The sequence below is a fragment of the Myodes glareolus genome, chromosome 27 (assembly GCF_982192425.1).
Source record: "Myodes glareolus chromosome 27, mMyoGla1.1, whole genome shotgun sequence".
Lineage (NCBI taxonomy): Eukaryota > Metazoa > Chordata > Mammalia > Rodentia > Cricetidae > Myodes > Myodes glareolus.
In genome coordinates, this window is record NC_142052.1 from 12028665 (window position 1) to 12050959 (window position 22295).

Sequence of the window (22295 nt, forward strand, 5' to 3'; positions counted from 1 at the left end):
GGTTGGATTCCCAGAACAGACAGGACTTTCTGTAATTCTAGTCCCAGAAACTCAAGCCTCTCTTCTGGTTGCCAACAGTACTGCACACTCACGGTGCACAGACACACCTGGACTGCAAAATACAGAAAACAAAAGCATTTAACCCTTTGCTCAAAGTCTCACCAAAACAGCCTTTCTTAATTGCGTCTGAGAGCGGGTGACTCACACTCAGGTTCTTTATCATTGTAACCACCTGGCACATAGTAGGCCCTCAGTTCATATCTGTGGAACGACTGGCTTGCCATGCACCATACACGCAGGGTATGGTCGCTTGGTAACTCAAGCAAAACTAACTCGTGAACAACAATGCTGTTCTTTGTGGTCGCTGGGGGATAATTCCCGCTGCTGCGACCGTGCAAGGTGGTGTCCCTCACCCCTCCTAAGTGCTTTTCCTTCCTAGGGTCTGCAGTCCCCGGGTGGCGACGGCCGCGTCGCTGTGGAGACCAGCGAGATGCGAGGAGGGAACTACATTTCCCAGCTACTCTGGTGCGAGCGGCCGGGTGCGGCGGAGGGTGGGGGGGGGGTTCGGGGGGTGCAAGTGCACCAGGCCCGCTGCGCACCCGGCTCCGCTCCCTGCCGTGCTGGCCGCCCGCCCCGGCCTCCGCCTGGGGATGAAGTGGGAGGCGCTAGAAGCCACTTAGCTACAGCCTGGCGCCCGATGCGGCGCTCGATCGCTGCCCCCGCCACCGAAGCGCCCGCGAGGCACAATGCAGCACTGAGGCAGCGGCGGCTGCGGCAGCGGCAGCGGCGCGGGCCGGGAAGGGGCGGCGGGGAGCCGGAGCCCGTGGCCGGGACGCGAGCAGCTGAGCGCCGCCACCATGCAGGCAGTGGCGGCCGCGTCCTTCTGGCTGCTCTGCGTCTTAGGGACCTGCCCCCTGGCGCGCTGCGGTCCGGCAGGTAAGTTCGCAGCTGCTTGGGCTTCCAGGATTCTTTGGAACCCTGAGGCCCCCCGAAAAGCCGCATCTGCGTTTCCACAGTGCGCGGGGGTTTTTTATTATTTTTTTTTCTATTTGTATTTTTTGAAGGGCGGTGAGAAAGGAGCAAACGTGTGGGGGCTCAAGGATGCTCCAACAATCTGGGGTCAAATGCCTTTTTTTTTTTCCTTGAAAAAGAGGAAAATGGGGAGAATGGGAAACGGGTGCCGTGTTTCTGGGCCCTGGGATGCTCTCAGATGAGCTGGTCCAGAGCTCTCCAGCTGGTGTCTTTGCGTCCTTCCCTGATGGGGTCCGGGAGGGAGGAGGTGGGGGAATTTTCGTAGGGCTTTATTTATTTATTATTTATTTGCCATTTCTCTCTACTCCCGCCTGCCCTTCTGCCTGCCTGCAAGGAGACGCCTCACTGAGGGAGCTGGAGAGGAGGGACGAAAACCGCTTCCTGGAGCGCCAGAGCATCGTGCCACTGCGCCTCATCTACCGCTTGGGCGGCGAGGACGAAACTTGGCACGACCGGCTCAACACGCGGGTGCGGGGCCACCCTAGCGGCCAGCAGGTGAGGGAGGTGGTCCGTGGCGCAGCCGCACGACCCCATGTTTGCTTAGGGTTGCCCTGGAGACGTGGTGCATAGGGTGAAAAGAGCACAGCCCTAATGCGACTCATGCATGATGCTCCTGGTGCAAGAAGGAGGAGAAAAGGAGACAGAGAAAAAAGGAACCCAAAGAAGCACAGGCCCAGGGTTTTACAGAAGGGGCGGGGGCTGTTTGGAGGGGGTGGCGGTGGATGTTCCTAGTAGCCCAGTAACCTGAGCAAGGAGCAAGGGGCTAGAGGCCAAGACCCCATCTCCTTACTCAAGCGAAACTGCACGGGGTAGGAGGACATTCTGTTTGGGTAGGATTGCATCATCATCTTCGTTGTTTTAACTGCGAGAGAAGGCTTTATAACACAAGATACGCAGAAAGAAGGGAGAAGAAGGAAACTAGGCATCCCTAAGAAACCCAAGCAAAAATAAACTACACTGCAAAATAGCCTGCTCCCTTACTTTGTGAACACCAGAGATATGCCTATCCACTCCTGACTTCTATAAACTGGTCCTCCCTACTTTTTCACCGTTGTAATTAGGGCTGTATTGTTATCGAGCACTTAATTTGTTAAAAAAAAACCCCTAATTTATTGCATTAAATTAATCAAACTAATGTACCTGCATTTAAATCAATACCAAACATCTATAGATATGTTTGAAAATCATTTTGAAGTTACTGGCTAATTCTAGCCAATATTTTTGGAACCATGAAAGGGTTTTTTTCTGTTTGCACGCACCAACCTGACATTGATCTGCAAGTGCATGTGGAGCTCACGTAGTTGAAGATTGTTGTAAACGTTACTGAAGACAAGCTGGACATTTTCCGATCGTCCATGCACGCGACACTAACATAACTGTAATGTGTTAATGTGCTTGCTGGACATTTTCCGATCGTCCATGCACGCGACACTAACATAACTGTAATGTGTTAATGTGCTTGGTTATTCACATGTGTGATATGTACAGTCTGAAAAAATATTTGTCTAGATTTGCAGCCAAATAATTGACTTCACTAAAGTTTTGACATAGGTAGGAATTCAGGGTTACTTGTAGCATCCTCTGAAGTTAGATTATTGTAGTAGAAAACCTTGGATGCCCAGCCCTTTACGAAGGAGTTTGTTATCCGAATCAGTGTTTGCCAGCTGCTTCTGTTTCTTTTTATTTTGACTTGTTTCCATGGAAAAGCTGTATAAGCAGGGAACCTGTGTTTTATTTTTCAGTTAATAAATATTATTCCTGTGAAGCAATAGTCTTGATGTTCGTTTGTAGCCTTTTACTAAAAAATCCAGACACTAGACTGAGGATTATAATGAATTCTGGCTTCAGTGATTGGGAACTTACAGGCTATCTTCCTTTGTCTGTCTCCTACTATTCTTCTTGCCCTTTCTGTATGACTTTGAAGCAAATGACATATTATTTATTAAAATTTTCAGTAGTTAAAGTCTGAAAGGTAAGGGTTGTTTAGAAAAATGTAACCCTGAATTTTCATGTTAAAAATAAGATTCGTTAATACTGTAAAGCAACCATTCTTTCAGAATAACTTTCACCTGTCTCAAAAATATGTTTCTATGTGTATAGTTTATATGCATATTTTTTCTCATTTTGAGCCAGAGGTGAAATAAAGTACACACTTAGTTTATTTTAGTCTCTTTTATCACATAGTTCCTTCCACCCATTCCTCTATTTTTTATTTTTAATTTTTTTTGTAATTTATTTATTAAGACACGAGGTCATCCATTCTCTATAGAGTTTCCATGGTCTGGATTTTGCTGATGTAGGTGGTTTGCTAAAACAAGTCCTAGAGAATTAGGAGAGGAAAGGAAAGACAGACAGAGTCAGAGATGCAGGAGGAGGAAGCGAAGGAGCAGACTCTGGAACTCCGGTCTCTGCCTCCTGTGATCATGCCCGAGTGCCTACCCCTTCTCTATGCCGGCAGAGCCTCTGCCTCATGCTGACCATGGCCCCAGTGCCTTCCTCTTCTCTATGCTGGTAAAAGACCAGTAAGTTTGAAAAACAGGCTATTCTTATTTCTCTCTCAGTGTTTCTAGGATACCACTTCTGAGATGTTTTGACTCATAGCCCTCTCCACTGGGGCAGAAGATACATACCATAGGCCCTTCAGAAGTAAACGTCACAACTGGGAGAATGAGACTATTGTTTGATGTGCCGTAAATGACTTGGTAGAATTTATATTAAGCAGCATACATAGATTATTAATTCAAGTCTGAAATGGAAGTAATGCTATTTATAACTAAGACAAATTATCCTTGGTTTCTAAAGGTGCAGACAGTGTGTGTTGTCTAGACAGTGTGTGTTGTCTGCATCAGCTGGGAAGTCAGTGTAACCAGGACCCTTAAACTGCAGCGGGACACCACGGGGAACTGACACAAGGCCTACAGTAAGGAAACTCAGGGCTTCTCTTGCCCGCTAGGCATTTCTGGTTTCAAGAGAGCTGTAATTTAACCTGAAAATGTGTTGATTCTATATAGCTCTTGTTATTATTATTTGATAAATAGACAGAACTTTTGGCATTGTAGGTACCCATGCATATTTTTTTAGCAACTCCCCTTGTATTTCAGAAATAACATTTAGATGATTTTTTTCCCTGTGAGCTCATAAGGCACGCACGCGCATGTGTGTGTGTGTGTGTTTCATTTATTGACTCATTAAAAGGATTTTACTCATTTGCGCTCTTGATATTTAGCATGTTAAAGTAAACCAAGGCCACGGGGATTTAGAGATAAAAGACACTTCTAGCCTTTAAGGGATTTACAGGCAGCTGGGAGAATGAATGAGTGTGTGAACGATTACTCTTTGCCCTTCAGTCTTGAGGTGATCACAGACTGCTGTGGAAAAAGTGAAAGCCCAGCACTTAACCCCTCCAGCACTCAGGGGGCTCTCCCAGGAGGCGCTGTCTGATCTGTGTTTTGAGAATGAGTTCAAAAAATTGGCTAGATGACAGAGAGGGAGTGGGCATGTCTAGCCGAAGGGACAGCACATACAGAGCCCCATGGAAGTCGGGACTTGTCTTTGTTGGCTGAAGCTGAGATCTGGGGGGACCAGTGTGGAAAGGAAAGGAGTGTGGCTTCTAGCTGCTGCCCAAGTTCTTGACTTTCTGGTGAGTTGGGATTTGGTTCAGCAGGCTGTGTAAGCGTTTTAGCAAGAAGGATTAGCTGGCTAAACTCATGATCCTATGTTCTAGTCGTAAGGTCACAGAAGAATCCTTGTAGTCCCTAAGAGTGAGCCAGCTTAATTATTCATTTTTATTCACTGATAAATGCTAGTACTTACCGTTGAGCTACAGGGGACTGAGCTCCCAAACGTCCTGAAAACACTGTGCCTGAGTAGCAATGACAGAGCACCCAGACCCATGCTGGGCACACAGTGAGTCTCAGAGTCCCTTAAGTAGCGGTAGCTCCCTTGCACAGCTGGAAGACTGTTCAGAAATTTTATGACGTCATTTGAATGCAAATGATGCCCTGATTACCTGAATTTAACACATTCCCTGAAATTCCAAATTACTCATGTTTTACATAATGCAGTGAAACCGAATAGCCTTAGAAAGAGAGCGCTTATAGGCCACTTAAATTAGTTCAGAAATTGCTTCTTACTTGACAAGCAACTACCCAAGGGATGGTCGTCGGTTATGTAGTCTTTAAACTCACAAAGGCTCCGTGAGTATCAGGCTTCTTTGAGTATTGATGTGAACTTGTTTCAGCTTTCATCCATACATGGGAATATTATGCTTTTATTTTAGAAGAAACTTTATTTTGCTTCTGGTTGAATGATGGCAGTTTAGTGTGAAATGATGGCTTTGTTGCTCCAAATCCACATTGTGAAGTTTTTGTTTATTGCATGAGTTACTCCATTGCATGCTAATTCATATTGGAAGTGGGAGGATCAGTCCATGTAGAAGCTTATTATGCCAGAAAATACTAGAAATTATAGTCAAAATAGTTATAATTGTTTGTGGATAACCTTGCTGTCTTTGGGGTTGTCAAATATGAAGTAGTTTCAAGCTTGGAAAATAGCTCTAGGATATTCAAAATATTGAGTCTTTTTTTCTTCTGTTGCAATAGTATTTATGCTAAAAGAACTGCATGTTTGTGGATAGTAACGTAAAATTTACATTTTTTTTTACCAATTTGTATAAGGTATCATCTACTGATTTTTACTGATGGTGTAGTATTGATAACCCTGTAGTTGTTATTTAGAATATGCTTATTAATGATTGCTCTTTCTGCAAGCTAAACGTCATACATTTACTATATCTTCAGAAATGGGTTATTTGATAGCTTGTTTTTTTTTACACAGTTACCTATACATTCTGTTATTTATTTTAAATCAAGTAGTTTCATATTTCTGTATACAACATAATTTCTCCTATCAGAAATGTTTGTTGTCCATGTTTCTTGTCTGATCTTCTACAAAGTGTTGTTTCTTTTTAAGGGATTGTCATGTGGCAATAAGAGTGTGGATCTAAAATTCCACAGTTTTATAACCACTGGTGAGTGGGGAAAAAAAAGCAAAATGAAGGCAAGATGGCAGCAAAGGTGTGCTCTATTTCTTGTGAATGTTTATGCGTCTGTTATCGTATGCGTGAGCTGTCCTTACATTATGTTGCTGCATCTGGGGCTCTGAGTCAGCTTGACTGTCCGTTGTTGCAGCACAGCTTCCCCAGTGGGAAGGGGCTCCTAGGAGGTGCAGCTCTGGTGGTAGTTTGCCAGGATAGCACAGATATCTTTTTAAAAATGTGCATTTGTTATAGTAAGTAGCTCAGTAGTAGTAAAGTTTGACTGTAAGCAGCAGGAAAGAGATGCTTCGCAGTGCATTTTTGTTTACCTACCAGTGACAGTGGTTAAAGTAAAATCAAAATCATAATATCCCTTAAATAGTTAAAAATAAGCTTCTTCTAATTTTCTATCCATCCATCCATCCATCCATCCTCTATCTATCTATCTATCTATCTATCTATCTATCTATCTATCTATCTATCTCTATTCTATCTATCTATCTATCTACCTACCTACCTACCTGTTTTGTGTGTGTGTGTGTGTGTGTGTGTGTGTGTGTGTGTGTATGTATACATATGAATATCCCAGCACACATGTAAAGGTCAGAGGGCAACATATAACAGTCATTTCTCTGCTTTCACTGATGTGGTATTTCCTTCTATATAGTGTGAATGCCATTGGTTAATAGAGAAACTGCCTTGGCCTGTTGATAGGGCAGAACTTAGCTAGGCCAGGAAAACTAAACTGAATGCTGGGAAAAGGAAGGTGGAGTCAGTGAGAAGCCGTGTAGTCCCGCCAGAGACATAGGAAGCCACAGCCTCGTGGTGATACACAGATTAATAGAAATGGGTTAAATTAAGATGTAAGTGCTAGCCAATAAGGAATTAGAGCTAATGGGCCAAGCGGTGATTTAATTAATACAATTTCTGTGTGAGTATTTCGGGTCTAAGCAGCTGGGAACGTATATTGGCCTCCTACTATATTTCATCATGTAAGTTCTGGGAATTGAGCTCAGGTCACCAGGCTTGGCATCAAGCATCACTGTTTGCTGTGCAGGCTTTCCTTTAAATCTCCATTCAAACTTATATAAATGTAGAAATAGAATCCTTGGTGACAGGAGAGACCTAATTCAGGCATTGTGCTTCTTATCTTTGATAGCCCAATCTGTGTGTGTGTGTGTGTGTGTGTGTGTGTGTGTGTGTGTATTGTATGTGTATATTCAGATCTACATATAGCTATCTATACAATTCCTCGAAATTATTTTACTGTGCACAAAGGAGCCAGTTTTGGGCCATTTCTTCACAGCTGTATAGAGAGCAAGCACGAATGGCTCTAAGAGCACATGAGTTTCTGAAGTGTTCTTCGTTCTGTTTGCTTTCTCCTACTGCAAAACATGCCAAGTGTTCCTCTGATTGTTCTAGAGCCCATTTGAGAGAGAGAGCGAGAGAGCTGCTCTTTGTCTCCCGACTCACTGAGAAAGGAATGTGTAACGCGGACATCACTGCACAGCTGCAGTGGATGTGTCTGGGCCACGTTTATCACCGGGAAAGCAGATGCTCATCTAAGTGAATGAGGGAGAAAAAGAGAGGGTGGGGAAGAGTGGCAGGAAGCAGGAAGTGTACTCTGTGTACTATCTTATAAAATATCTAATATTTGGTAATTTTGTAATTTTGTGGTTACTTTTTATGTGTCAACTCTTCATGTGTGATGTACATTACCTTCACACAGCTTCTTCATGTGTGATGGACATTACCTTCACCGAAGTCCAGTCATAACTTGTCATCTTTAAAGAAGCTAAGAGGGGATTTGAACTTGGAAACTTCAGCTCCACTGTACTGTCTTTCATTGTAGATCCACTCTTGGTATTCAGTAGTCAACATCAGAATTATATATGCCTTGTTGCCAGAGTTTTGCTGACAGAGACATTAAATGCTAAACAGAGATCTATATTCATTTATTCCCCATAAAAGGAAAGATATGGCATATCTCTTGTGTCCATATGGGACCAGTAACTTAAGGGTTTCAAATGCCAAATGGTTCATATAAAACAGATACATAATAACCAAAATGATGAGTTCTGTGAGCATCTGGTTGGATGTGTTTATTTTGGTAATGAAAGTACTAGGCTGAAAACCATTTGAAGAAAGTTGAAAATACAGGAGCTCAGTTTTCCAAACACAGGCCATGTGCCCTAAGCACTGTGATGAGTGATTTATATCCATTATTTTTAATGATGAGGTTGATGCTATTATACGCACTTTGTAGTTGAGTTGATTAGTTTTTCCATGGTCTTATAGCTTAATAGAGGGTAAAATGGGGAAATAATTCTGAAAGGAAGTGTTAAAAAGGCAAAGTAGTGTTTTATAAAGTTTCCGTTACTAATTTTTCATGGATTTCTCATATATCTGTGTTAAAATATACCAACATTAATTCTTTAAGAAACTCCTGACCCTTATAGATCTCCTTTCTTGATAACTTGTAATTATTTTACATATAACTAAAAATTACTTGTATTTAAACAAATACTTAACATCAAAACGGATTTAGGCTTCTATTGTCCTTCACTCTTGACTTTAGTTTTTTTTAAGATAAAAATCTGTTTTGTCTTCTCCAAGACAACTGGATTTTGAAAACAAAATTAAAAATTCTGTATCATGATTCAGAAATACCAGCAGTTCTAATAGGAAAGAGAGGGAGTTTAGAATTTAGTCATTCCCTTTGCCCCAGAATCTGTTGGGCAGGTTAAATAAATATGTTTTTTTTTCTTTTATTAAAAAGTTAATGTTGCACCAGGTCATTTTACTTCTTAGCTGATGCTGCCTTTTCATTTCTGTTGTTTCGAACAGAGATCCCTAGATAGCTGTGAAGATTGCTTTCTGAATCTAGGCCTGTAGTGTGCTGCTTTCACAGATGACTTTATAGTGTTCTACCCATGGTGGTAGAACTTAGGGCTGGCACTTTTATTGGATTGCCCCTCAGTGTGACACTGCCTGGTGTGGATAGCTTTATCACTGGTTGTTGGTTTGCCTCCTCTCCTCCTCCTCCTCCTTTCCCTTCCTCCTCCTTTTTTCTCCTCTTCCCCTCCTTCTCCTCTTCCTCCTCCTTCCTCCTCCCCCTCCTCCCTCCCTTCTCCTCCTCCTCCTCCCCTCTTCCCTCTCACCTCCTCCTCCTCCTCCCCTCCTCCCTCTCTCCTCCTCCTCCTCCTCCTCTTCCCCCTCCCCCCCTTCTTCTTCTCACTAGGTGGGCTTTCTCCCGCACTGGCAGCATTAGCATGCTGGGGCTGTACTGAACTGATAGGCAGTTCCTGGTGTTGATTAAACCTTCCTCTACAGTTTCCCCTTTCCCTGGAAGAAGGAGAGGAGCAGCTCCTTCACACAACCTTGTTCTGCAGATTTCCTTCAATCCCCTGGTGTGTTTTTGATGCACTTAGACTAGTGTCCTGCCAGGGATCTCTTAGAAACATAATTGTGGATCTTCAGCAGGTACAAGTGACAGTCAAAGCTACACATAGTCTGGCTTTATTAACACATAGTCTGGCTTTATTAATTTATGGTAGCCTGGAGGAATAGGGAGGAGACAGCTGGCTAAACAAGTGACCTAAGATCATCCAAATGTGGGCAGGAGTGGACTTTGAGTAAGGGTGGGGGAGAAGGTGAGGCTCAGGGACACCACAGATCCGCTACAGAGAAGAGACTGGGCCCATTGCAGGAGAACGACCCAGCATCCTCCTGACTCAGCTTAGGCAGGGCTGCCTGGGAAAGTCTGAAACACTTTTAGCCTCAGCCATTGGCATTTTAGTGACTGACATTGATTTTGATTCTAAAGTTTGTGTTTAGCAAACAGGAGCCTGCGTTTAGCCAGGTTTGCTCTGACGGCCCCGGGTGTGCTTCTGTTCCCCGTGAGGACTGAGTTTGTGGTTCTGCCAGAATGATTCTCCCCCATTCCCTTTCTCTTTCTTTCTTTTTCCTTTCTCCCATCTTGCCCACCTCCCACTTACTTCTTTCTTCCTCTTTGTCTTTTTTCCTCTTTCCCTTTCTTCTCTTCCTTTTTATTCTTGGTGGGTCTTTTTAATGTTCCTTGGGGTTGTGGGAAAGGGCTTAAACACCTTCAGGAGCCCATGCTTCCTTCTCCCCGTTATGTAATTGAGACTATTGCACTGGGCCCCATCTGGGTCAGGAGATGTCACCCAGTTAAAAGCTGGTTTCCTGACTCGTGCAGGGATTTTTTTTTCCTCTAAAAATTATAGCTAGTTTGTGTAAAATGAGTTGATTTTGAGTGATATGCGATGCTTGTTAATTGAATGTTCAGTGAATGAGTCTGTGTAGAGTTGAGTTTAGAAGATAAACAATCATTGAGATGAAGAATTGTTCTTAATCGTTTGCCTTACTTGCTGAGTTATTTTCAAGGGGATTTCGGCGTTTCCTGCAACTTAGCTGTAGTCAGTACTTTGAAATGTGTTGCAGAAAACTTGAGAAAAATATTTAATAAGAACCGTGGGTGTTTTGAACAACTCATTTTCGGAGCTTCCAGGATGCTGATAATTAAGTCATGGTTCATGGTAAGAATTTTTATTGATGTTGGTAGAAACTAAAACATTACCAAAGATGATAAAAGTTTGGATTCTGAACCCAAATCAGCATTTACCACATTTATGATCCCGTTTCTGGCTTACCTATAAATAGATCACTGCTTTCTCATAAAAGATGATTTAAGTTGGATGGCTATTGATTGGGTGAGACGTTGTGGAAATCCATGATGTGTCTACTGCTCTCACTGAAGCTGCTGTTTCTGACTGGGTGAGCCACTAGAGCTAAGACTGTTTTAAGCACAGTGTAGAGCAAATGTTGACTGTCACCGAGCTACCAGGGAGAAACTGGCAGAAGCACTGACATTGAATTCCTGAGGTAAGATTAGCACAGGGTTGATATAGCTCTGGATGAAGAAGAAGTTTGATTACTTTATACCTTAATCAGTTTGGTATGAAACATGTTTGAGAGTATTGATTAATGGGTTCAAATGTTCCAATGATGACATCTTGAAGTTTGCAGTTGTATGGGTTGAATGGGGTGAAAATATTTTATTTTTAGCTTAACTACATAGAAAAGCATATGGCAAAGGCATGTATGGACCTTTGTTTTATTGTATCCTCCCCAGCATTGAGTGGAGACAGTCATGTGACAAGGAGTGCTAATGCCGTGCACTGTGGGCCCTCTCTGGGTGTTTCTGCTCCAAAGTTTTGTTCTATGGGCCTTTCCCTGGTTGGTAATGCTTTCATCTCTTTCATGGTGACCTGTCTGTAAACTCCCCCACTCTCCCGTGACCCCAGGACATGCTTCTCTGTAACCTTTGGTGTATTTTGTTTTTCTTCATCTTTCTGTCAAGCACCGCTTTTTCTCTTAGCAACAAACACAGGCCTCTGGAAGGTTGCTTGCATTTAGTGATGGTGCTATCTAACACCGAACTTTACTTATGTTTGGGATTTAGAACTGTGTTATAGATCAACAAGCTCTTCTTTTCACTACTTACTGATCAATAGTATTTTGTGTGATTTCCCCCCTCACACCCCCAGTGCTTTTATCTTAGATTCCACTTAAGTTGGCTCTCATTCATTTTCTTCACAGTGTGTGTGTGTGTGTGTGTGTGTGTGTGTGTATCAGAGCATCCATTTGGCTCCTCAGTGCTGAAACTCTCCTTCCCGACGTCATTGTCTTGATTCTCCTTGCTCTTGCGGTCCCGGCTTCCAGCTTCATGTGTTCATTCCCACTCTGTCTTGGCTGAGCATGACATGTCGAAGGTCGTGGGCCAGAACAGGGACCCATTGCTGCAGGAGGGTGAACCTGTGCCATGATGCTGCAGAGTGCCTATTCAGTGTAAAGGAACGACGAAGCATATTATATGGCACTCAGAGTCAAACCTGCCTCAGACTTGGCATAGAATTGTGTGTACTTATGTGTGTGCCGTGGAGGGGATCCAGACACTGATACCTGTGTGAAGTTATTTCTGTGAGACAGTAAATCTGTGAGATTTCTTGATCGCACACTTGCTCGTTTATAGTTACCATTGTCTGCCTGATGCTCAGCATGGTACCTCACCATTAGGTGCTCAGTAAATGTTTTTAGTCTGTTTTTGTCATAATTTTCTGTCTCAAAGATTTAAATATCTTCCCAGTAGATATTCCCAAGTTTTTAGTCAGGACGTGGCAGAGGGTCCTGGGCCTCCTCCCATATTCATGCCTACTCTCTGCCTTCTCTCCTTCCTCTCCCACAAGTATTGCTGTTGCCCCAGCACAGCCTCTGATTTTCTCGATGTCTGCACAGTGACCCTGTGGACTGAAATCAGAATCCTTGCTTAGACCCCAAGGCAGAGCTTCCCAGAAAAGTCAGAGTCATGGTACCAAGGGGACAGGGGACAGAGGGAGTGGCAGGAACTTGGACCATTGTGAGCTCACTGATATTGAGAGAACTGGGGGCTGGGGGTTGACCGGGCTCCCCTAGTAGCCTGACAGAAATCTAAGCCTTAGTTTTGGTTCACTAAAACGGGGCAGAGCTAAACAGACAGTCCTCAGAAAAAGCACAGCCTTATGCTAGCTCAGCAGCACCCCACGACCCCTTCTGCTGACTCAGCAGGCCCCAAAGCCCCTTTCCTGGCTCAGCAGATGCCCCCAGTCTCCAGATAACTTAAGATAGCCTTCCCTACGCTAACCACTAGGACCTTCCACCATCAGCTCCCATACTAATCTCTCCGCCACCAATCAGCCCCAGATTAATCCCTCCTCTCTGGAATTCCCCTAACTCGCTTAAAAGGAGCCTGTGACCTTTGGGGATCGCCACGTGCCACCCCAACATTGGAATTAATAAAGCACTCTTGTCATTGCGTACATGGTTCTTGATCTTCTTTGGGGGCTTCTCTCGGACCCTAACACCATTCCACCACATAAAACTGTCTTGCTGTGTCACAGACACCTTGATCACTGGGGCACAGTCACTCACGTCAGTTTATAGCCATGTTTCTCCCAGCGAAAATAAATTCAAGCCATTTAACCTCTGCGTCTGGATTTATTCACCAGACTTTGTCATTTGCTGCTAGGAGCAGCATTTTTTTTTTTTTTTTTTAGACAATGTTGTGCGTCTTTTGCAAGAGTGTCATATAGCATTCTTGATAGGTTTGAGTTCATGGGACATATTCAGGTGAGGATTTCTCCAAATAGTTTAGATATTCTTTAATTTTTAACTGCACTTTTAAACTAAGGCCCTACTTAATTTTTTCTTGGAGCTAAGCCCCTATAATTCCTGTCTTAATATTTTGTTTTAACTTTTTCTAATTTCTCTCTCTTTTATGAAAATGTGTTATTTGATACTAATGAGTTGTATGCTTTAACATTAATTAGTCATATGCGATAAGTAGTTCAACTATGTATAAGATGCAGGCATACTATGAAATTTAGTAATAATATATAAATTAATTCTTTATCAACTCTGTAATAGACTTTTAAAGAACATTTAATTAGTGTGTGTGTGTGTGTACAAACATGTGATGAAAACTGTGGGAAACACTTCTCTCCTTCTATTATGTTGGTCCCGGGGATAGAGCATGGGTCCGCAGGCTTGGGGGCAGACACCTTTAGTTTCTGAGCCATCAGTGCATCTCTCCAGCTGCCTTTTATTCTTGGAGTGCTTGCTATGCTGCGCAAGCTGGTTTTGAACTCTCAAGTCTCTTGTCCTTGTCTCCACACCTGTACCAGTGTTACAGGTGGGAAGCACTATTCTGGCCTAACTTACTTTAATATTAGTGATGAGTGCAAATTCAAGATGTTTTACTATTTTTAAGTATATGAGGTGGCTACCCACGTGGCACACCAGGAGATCTTCATGTTTCTTAAAGAGCTGCACATACTAGTTTAATTCTGGAAAAGAACCAATAGAGGACAATACTGTAGTCTAAGTAGTTTCCTGTGTTTATAGTGTAGTGTAACACAGTATCTGAGAATAAAGTTAAAGTAGAAGAGAGATTTGGGATTTGTACAGAGAATATATCATATTAAAGGATGAAGTCCAACACCATTCTGAAGAAATAAACTTCTCAGCTGTCTCTATGACTTCAGGTAAACTTTGATAATCTCAGAAACAAAACAATGCTTATTTTACTTATAAATAGTATGTGTACATATATATTTACACCCTGTCTGTGTAGAGTTGTGTAGGCACGTGTGTGCCATGCTGTACCTCCGTGTGGGTCTTGAGGATCAAACTCAGGTCATCAACCTTGGTGGGAGGTACCTTTACCTGCTGAGCCATCTCCTTGGCCCCCTTTAAAACAACTTTTTGTCTCTATAGATTTGCCTATTCTAGATACTTCAGATAGACTTCACTTTTTTCAACATTGATCCAGGTTATAGCTTGAATACTTTGTTTCTTTTTGTTGCCGTGTGGTAATTATTTATTCATTGTCTTGGTAAACATTTGTATTAATTAAATCCTTTCATTATGAGTAGTGATGATACATAAAAGATTTCGGGTGCACATGTGGAAATCTGAGCATTCCACAGAGCAAAATGTGTGTCATTAAACCTTGCTACAAGCAGTAGGGTGTTTCTTGTTTTTCCATGTTCTATTTCATGTTTCCCAAAACTGCTAGTCATGATACATTATGGTGATTTTATAGCTTTTTCCTTATTAGAGAAAGCCCAAATTGCAACACTGGGTGCGGGAGGGGGTAGGTGGGATAGGAGTTATCCTGGGCATTCTACTGCTGTGCTCTGCCCCAGTCGCTGAAGTTTTCTTTCATCTGTCTGTCTGTCTGTCTGTCTATCATCTATCTATCATCTATCTATCTATCTATGTATCTGTCTGTCTGTCTGTCTATCATGTATGTATGTATCTGTCTATCATCTATCTATCATTCATCTATCTATCTATCATGTATGAATGTATGTATGTATGTATGTATGTATGTATGTATGTATCTATCTATCTATCTGTCTGTCTATCCATCTATATAATAACTTTGCAGTTAAACAATTCCTATGCCATAGAAATTCCCATTTTAAATGTGTAATTTAATCTTTTTTTTTTAAATATAGCTTTTAGTAAGCTTGCAGTCATTTTCAGTGTGTTGTTTTTCTCTTTATGGGGTGAGACTCCCTGGCTTTTATCACAGCAGCACCCATGGGTGCTGTTGCATGCTCGCTAGATCTTCATTCCTCAGCTCAGGTTCTTATCGACAGGACTCCGGGCCACTGTTGGATGCCGTCTTCAGCTTAACTGAACCAGTTCCATTTTCTTGCCATGGATTCTTTTATTTAATAAATATTTCAACACTTAATCAATCAACCATGTGTTCCCAGATTTCTAACAGTTCTCCACAAGCATTCTTTCCAAAATCTGTTATTTCAGGGTAAATTGTTTGTGTTGTTTCCCTTAGGAAATAATTAGGTTAGGAAAAGCCCGTATGCTTTCCTTTGAGCCTCATATGTTCATGACAGAAAGGGTTCAGGAAGAAGGCTCTAAATGTGCCTAGGATTGTTACTGGGGCTGTACTGGTGTGTGTGCCTTTGTGTGCGTGCATGCAGTGTGTGTGTGTGTGTGTGTGTGTGTGTGTGTGTGATGGGATGTTTCATCTCTGTGAGGCCTTTGGGTCACGTTTTGTTCTTGCATTTCTCGTGAAGGGAGACATGACTTGCTTACTGTGCACTTCTCTCCCCTGTGGTTGGGGGTGTCAGTTATGTCTGAGCCTTAACCACAGCTTCTTAAGTCCCTGCTCTGCAGTGCATTGTCACCAGAACTGCAGATCCTTTTTGTCTCTTTCTCCTTCCATCCTTGAAAAATATGAGAACTGAGATTGGAAAGTATGGTCTGGACTCGAAATCTTCTTCCTTTTTGTACAAAGTTTTAACTTGACAGCTCTGTAGTGTTTTTTTTTTTTTTTTTTTTTTTTTTTTTGACAAGGTCTTGCCATGTTTCCTTGACTAGCCTAGTGCTTGCTTTATCACGCAGGCTGACCTCAGGCTTCCTGAATGCTGGGAACAGAGCCATGTGCCATTGATTCTGTTATTTCACGATAACATATGCATGTATGTTTGCACATGTCTGTGTGCAAGTGTGTGATAACTACTTTTTATGACTTGGTATGTAAACTGACATCCATTTAATTCACTTCATTGATACTGACTGAGGATGTACTATATGGCAAGAACTGTTCCAGGCCCTTGGATTATGTCAGCGACTACTTTTATCTTTATTTTGAGGTCCATATTTTAGCAGGTGTATTAGCTAATAGGAAGTGCTATGGGAAGAAAACAGCATGGCAGTGGGGAGTTTATAGTCTTGGGATGGCCGAGTAGCACGAAGGCATAGGCTGTGATTTCTTTTTCAGTGTTGGAGATTGACTTTAGGGCTTGTGCATGTTAGGCCAGCAGTCTATCAGTGCAGTAACGCTTAGCCCTCATATTGTAATTGTTAGTAGGGTGCTTGCTCTATGAGTCCCCGGAGAAGACCTCCTTGGAAGGTGAGAAATGAATCTGCAGGCATCCAAGAGGAGCATTCTAGTAGGATCACCGGTAGCATGACTCCAAGGCTTAAATGTGTCTGTCAGTAGCAAGAGGGTGGAGCTTGCCAGGCGTGGTGGCACAACCTTTAATCCTAGTCCTCAGGAGGCCAAAGTGGGCAGGTCTCCGTGAGTTCAAGGCCAGTCTGATCTACTTGTAGAGTTCTGGGTCAGAAGAACTAAAGAGTAAGACTGTCTCCAAAGCAAATAAACAAGCAAGGAGACAAACTCACACACACACACACACACACACACACACACACACACACACGGAGAAGGTCAGATGGGAAAATCATTGTTTTGGTTTGTGATAGGTCCTTGATATTTAGCCCTGGTTAACCTGGAACTCACAACCTAGGCTGGACTCAAATCTTTTGTCGATTCTCCTGCTTCTACTTGCTGACTCTTGGGAATATAGTTGTGCCACCACAGCTAGCAGGAAAAGTCTTACTGGAGAATGTTATCTGTGATTATCCTTATCTGTGCCTGGGGATGGCATTCGGAATAATTCTTAGCTCTAGACCTATTTTTGTCCCATCCCTACTGGATAATCTCACCAAGGAAGACCAGGTAGAGGCTCCCTGGGGTCTCTGGATGTACCCCAGGCCCCTTCTTGTCCCACAGTTTCACAGCATAATGCATGTGGGTTCTTCTCTGTGTAGTCATGTTATTTTTTGTGCTCTTAAATATACTTACATTTTATGGCTAATGCATGCACGGAAATAAGCTTCCCTTTTTGTGCTTGTAGACTTTGCAGGGCCAACGTGCTGTGAGAGCTTACTAAATAGCATAGACTTTTTACTGTGCATAAAAGATGAGAAGGATACTTCCAACTCACCTTCGAACATCTTCTGTTTCACCAAGGGAGGAAGTAGACACAAATTGCGTTAAGACACTTTTATTAGCTGTCTAAGATGGAACACAAGATGATTCAGCATTGGAGCAGACTGAAACAGGAGTTGAGAAGCCAAAGAGCTTTAGCAGGGGCGTAGCTTAGTGGGAGAGTGTGTGTGTCCAGTGTGTCCAGGGCCCAGTATTCAATCGCTACCACCCCAAAAATGAACAGGTAGATAAAAAGCCCCTTTTAAAAAGTAGACTCATCAATTAATTTCATAGTGGAAGAATGAATCCCATAACTCTTTGAGGCTCCCCAAAACTCAGCCGTCCAGCCTCTCCCTGTCCTGCAGAGAGTGCACATTACAGTCTTGTAGTTGTCCCTAGTGAATTCAACAGCAAACGTGAGAGCACAAATTCCAATCAGAGTAATCAGCGTGCAAATGCTGATAAGAACTGTGCTCTCTAGGACAATGGTATTGCTTATAGCTACCACATAACAAACCAATAAAGTAGTTTGTATGAAAACAGTGTTTACTGTAGTCCTGGGAAGTACGTCCCACGTTTGCCTCATCACTGCATCTAAGATGACTTTTCTTCAAATCGTCATCCTACCGTAGCTGTCAGAGTTGAAATTTCCAGTGAGCCAGTCCTCTGTACCAAGCAGGTTGCCGAGCACTGGGGGCCCAGGGCGCTTGGTACCTTGTTGAGAGTGGAGGACTGTGCAGTCGAATGAGATGGACCTCTCAGACAGAGGCCGGAGGGACTGTAGCTAGAGAAGCAGAAATAGTCTGGCCGCTGATCCCGGAAGGAATTTTGTTCACATATGCTTAGTCTTTTGCTGCTTATACATGTCTTTGCTCTTAAACCCGTTTAGTCTTCACAGCATCTCAGAGGCTGCCACTTAATAAATAGAAAGCCTGAGACATAGAAAGCTTCAATAATTACCCAAGATCACTCATTTTACCAGAGGTAGAGCTTGGGTTTAGGAAGGAAATGTGGCTGTAGACTCTGGAGTTCTGATTGCTGCTCCAATGCAGCGTTTCTTAGTTATTGCAGAGAAGGAAAGCTCTTTGGGGCCGGTTTTAAAAACTGGGTTATGTCACTGCCTTGCATAACAGAAGCATGCCTTTCCAGACAACAGAGGTCTGTGGGCAGGACCTTTTCTCGCTCAGAGTCCGCTGAGGTTTTCAGGGAGTCCTTGGCACACCTTGCATTCAGGCTTGAGGTTGTAAGGAAGATGGTGGAACATTCCAGAAAGATCAGCGAAGGGCAGAGATGGTGCAGAGACAGTTTGCTGAGAGCGCTGGTCTGGGGAATGTTGAGTCAGGAGCCTTTGCCAGGAGGCAGCTTCTGAGAAACTCAGTGGGGGAGGTAGAGAGAGAGAGAGAGAGAGAGAGAGAGAGAGAGAGAGAGAGAGAGAGAGAGAGAGAGGCTACCTACATGACTTTGAGACGTGAATAAGTGCTCCCTCGGGATGACTTAATAAGTTAAATGAAGTATGACCTTTGTGGGGCTTTTGAAGTGTTTATTTGTGTAGGGTAACAGGAAGTAAACTGTCATAAAACCCAACTTGACTTTTCCCTTTGTAAAAGGAATCGAGATTCCTGTAGGAATCCTTTCTTTAACTCAGTATATCATCCGCATGGAGGCCTCATAAAATTATTCTAATTTGCCCCCAATAGAGGCAAGAATTAGGGAGCATAGTGTATTCAACTTTGTATCAAAATTTTGGGCACCAGAGACCTGGATCCCACAATGAAAAGCCAGCAAACAATATCTTAGACCCCATGTTTGTTCAGTTTTGTCAAGGTTTGGCGTCTGCACAGAGGGAGAAAATGGCTCCGGTCCAGCTCTGGGCTCGGCACCTCCACCGTTCTGCTCTAATGAGGCCATGGCTCCCAATTGTTTTATTTGGTTTTATTTCTGTTTATGACACTGTGGTGCCCACGGTCCACCAGCCTTTGACATGAAATTGTTTCTGTTACAGGTTGAGCTCATGCCAGAAAGGTCAGGTGAACAGTTTCATTCCTTTTTGTGTTCAGGCATGAGGGTGGTCTTGATGCTAAGGAGAAATCTCGAGGATTACGGGCCTTGTGCCCTTGGAGAAGGTGTGACTTCCTGTCAGTGCCTACTGTGAGCACATCTGAGAAGCCCCTCAGGAAGGCTCTCATCTCTCCTTCATTTAGAGCACTAGCAGTTCCTTTTCCTTACAGCTCCTTGTAGGTGGACTCAGCAAGCTACACAGTTTACTCCTTCCAAAATATAGGTATATATTGGCTCCATTTCTTGCCCTAATTTGTATGCATGTTCACCTACATATGTACAGGAGAGCATTATAAGATATGAATTGATTTGTAGAATTTTTTTGTGTTTCATAAAACAGTATCTCTTAGTGGTTTTTTTTTTAACTTCAAGACATAATTGAGACTCTATATTTTTATTTCTTTATTTTTCAAGACAGAGTTTCTCTGTGTAGCCCTGGCTGTCCTGGAACTCACTATGTTGGCCAGGCTGGTCTTGAACTCAGAGATCCACCTGCCTCTGTCTTCTGAGTGCTGGGATTAAAGGTGTGCACCACCACTGCCTGGAGTATTTTTGAAATACATTCCATTTTCCTGGGAAAGTGTTTCGTGCTGAGAGTTAAGTGACCAGATTGATCTTTCTACGGCAGAAGCCAGTAGTGACTTGCTTCAGTAAATAATAGAAGCATGAATAAATTTACATTTTAGAATCTCTTTATCTATTCTATGACTGGATATTTTCATTATTTTGCCATCCCTTAGATTTTTATCACCATGTCTGTGAAATTTTATTCATCGGAATTGCTTTCACATAGGTTTCTGTATTTGTTTGTTTTGAGACAGGGTCTCACACCGTAGCCCAGGCTATCTTGGAACTGAATGTATAACTCAAGCTCACATCAGACCTGTGTCATTCTTTTGCCTCGCATGTGCTGAGGTTTGAGGCATGTACCACCGTGCCTGACTTCATTAACATTTTTTAAGGCTGACTCGCTGACATGACTATGTACCAGATATATGTAAAATAAGTTTTTAAAATTGATATTTATGTCTTACTTTAGGCATATATGGTAGACAGATTCTTTGTTTTCCCTTTAACTTAATGGTAAAGAGTCGCTCTATAGAGCAGCTTGAGATGCTAGCTGGTCGTATGTGAAAACCCACCAGTTACATTGTAGGGCTAGATTTATGTTATGGTCTACTGTTCTAATTTCTTGCTGTGTTCTGCCTGTGACTATGTTCAATAAATGCACGCTTTAAATCTTTTTGAAAGATTTACTCATTATGTATACAATGTTCTGCCTGTGGCCCAACAGAGGGCACCAGATCTCAATATAGATGGTTGTGAGCCACCATGTGGCTGCTGGGAATTGAACTCGGGACCTCTAGAAGAGCAGCCAGTGCTCTTAACCACTGGAGCCATCTCTGCCAGCTCTCAATCCGTGCTTTTAAGGCATACTTTTTCACCGGTGGCTGATATTCTGATCTCTCTCTCTCTCTCTCTTCCTCCACTCCTACATGTACATATATGCATACGCACATATATGGATGCACATACCCGTGTACATACGGTGTTCATTCGTCTTCCATCACTGTGGTAACTGGGTAATTGAAACGACTATTGTGTTCCACTGGTCTGCATCCCGCTACCTGGGAGGCAAAAATACGGATGACTTTGCTGTGGTTCCTGTTTCTAGAGCTCTGTCATTTCATATCACAGGGATGAATCACAGGGATGAAGGCTTTTGGTGGTTGCCGGAGGGTTATGGATGAAAACACTCCTTGTCACCGTGGGCCATGACAGACCACCGCCATGGCTCTTCCTCTCCAGTACAAGCTTTGCCCTTCGAATTTTTTTCTTGCATTTTTTTCCTTGATCACACTCCTGAAAAATTTTTGGGCAGTTGAGATATGCAGTAAAGAAGGAATTTGTTTCTTTTAAAGGTTATTGTGCACATGTGTAGATACATGTGCGTATGTGCTGGCACACGCGTGTGTGCACAAATGTGTACGAGCGTGTGAAAGAGTCCTCTAGAATTAGGTAACTTTATTTTCTAGCCACAGAAGAGTCAGCAAAGGCTAACCCTATGGGAATTTGCTTCCTAAAAAGGTGCAGTCGAATTGATGCATTTACCATGAGGTTTTGTTTTGTTCAGTGGTAGTCTTGAGTTTTCCTTCTGAGGTTGCCCCTCAGTGCAAGTGATCTTAATTCTCAGGCACCTCTAGTATCTGTAAGTGAGATGCAATCATAGCAAAAGACAGAGTAGGGCGGGCTGAAATAAATCTTGACGTGAAGAATCCCCCATTCTTAGTTCTACTCTTCGGACCTGGCCCATTTCTGGCGTTGTCCCCGGGGCACATTGTGACCGTATTTACAAATTCGCTTTTGTAATTATTGGCTTGGTTGGAGGCTCAACCGCCTAAATATTCACAACTGCCTAAGTATTCATTAGAGTGTGCGCTTCACGGCTCGGTCGTTATTTCTTCCTCTGATTTTTCCTGTCTTTGGCATTTCCCACCTGCATTGTATCTGCAGCAAGTCTCTCCACTGCAAACTTATCCTTTTACACTTTCCTCACAACACTATGATTATGGCTCTTTCCACATCTCACATGTGAGCAATGGAAGGTAGGGAGTTTTCCTGACTCCGTTTTCAATCAAATGTCAAGCCCACTGTGTGCTGGGAAGAGCTCTAGCCTCATTTCTTCCAGGTCTTTCCTGCACTGAGGAGCAGCAGCCGTTTCCCAGGGCCGATTCACCTGAGGGATTTTTTCTACTCCTTACGGATTTTAGGACTCCTTACGCTCAGGTTTAATTACAGCCCAGT

At 43.0% G+C, this 22295-nt stretch overlaps 1 protein-coding gene across 20 annotated transcripts in view; it reads left to right on the plus strand.

Moving 5' to 3' along the window:
• The first annotated feature begins 611 nt into the window (after window positions 1-611).
• Adam22 (ADAM metallopeptidase domain 22) overlaps window positions 612-22295 on the plus strand; it is a 218330-nt gene continuing 196646 nt past the window's right edge. For 5 of the 20 annotated variants that reach the window (XM_048433608.3, XM_085684025.2, XM_085684036.2 and 2 more), the window contains exons 1-2: window positions 614-936; window positions 1367-1527. In XM_048433608.3, coding sequence (XP_048289565.3) covers window positions 858-936; window positions 1367-1527 — 240 coding nt within the window. In that variant the 5' untranslated portion in view covers window positions 614-857. Of the gene's footprint in view, window positions 937-1366; window positions 1528-22295 lie in introns of all 20 variants that reach the window. The other 15 variants (XM_085684024.2, XM_048433609.3, XM_085684028.2 and 12 more) reach the window with 8 other exon arrangements.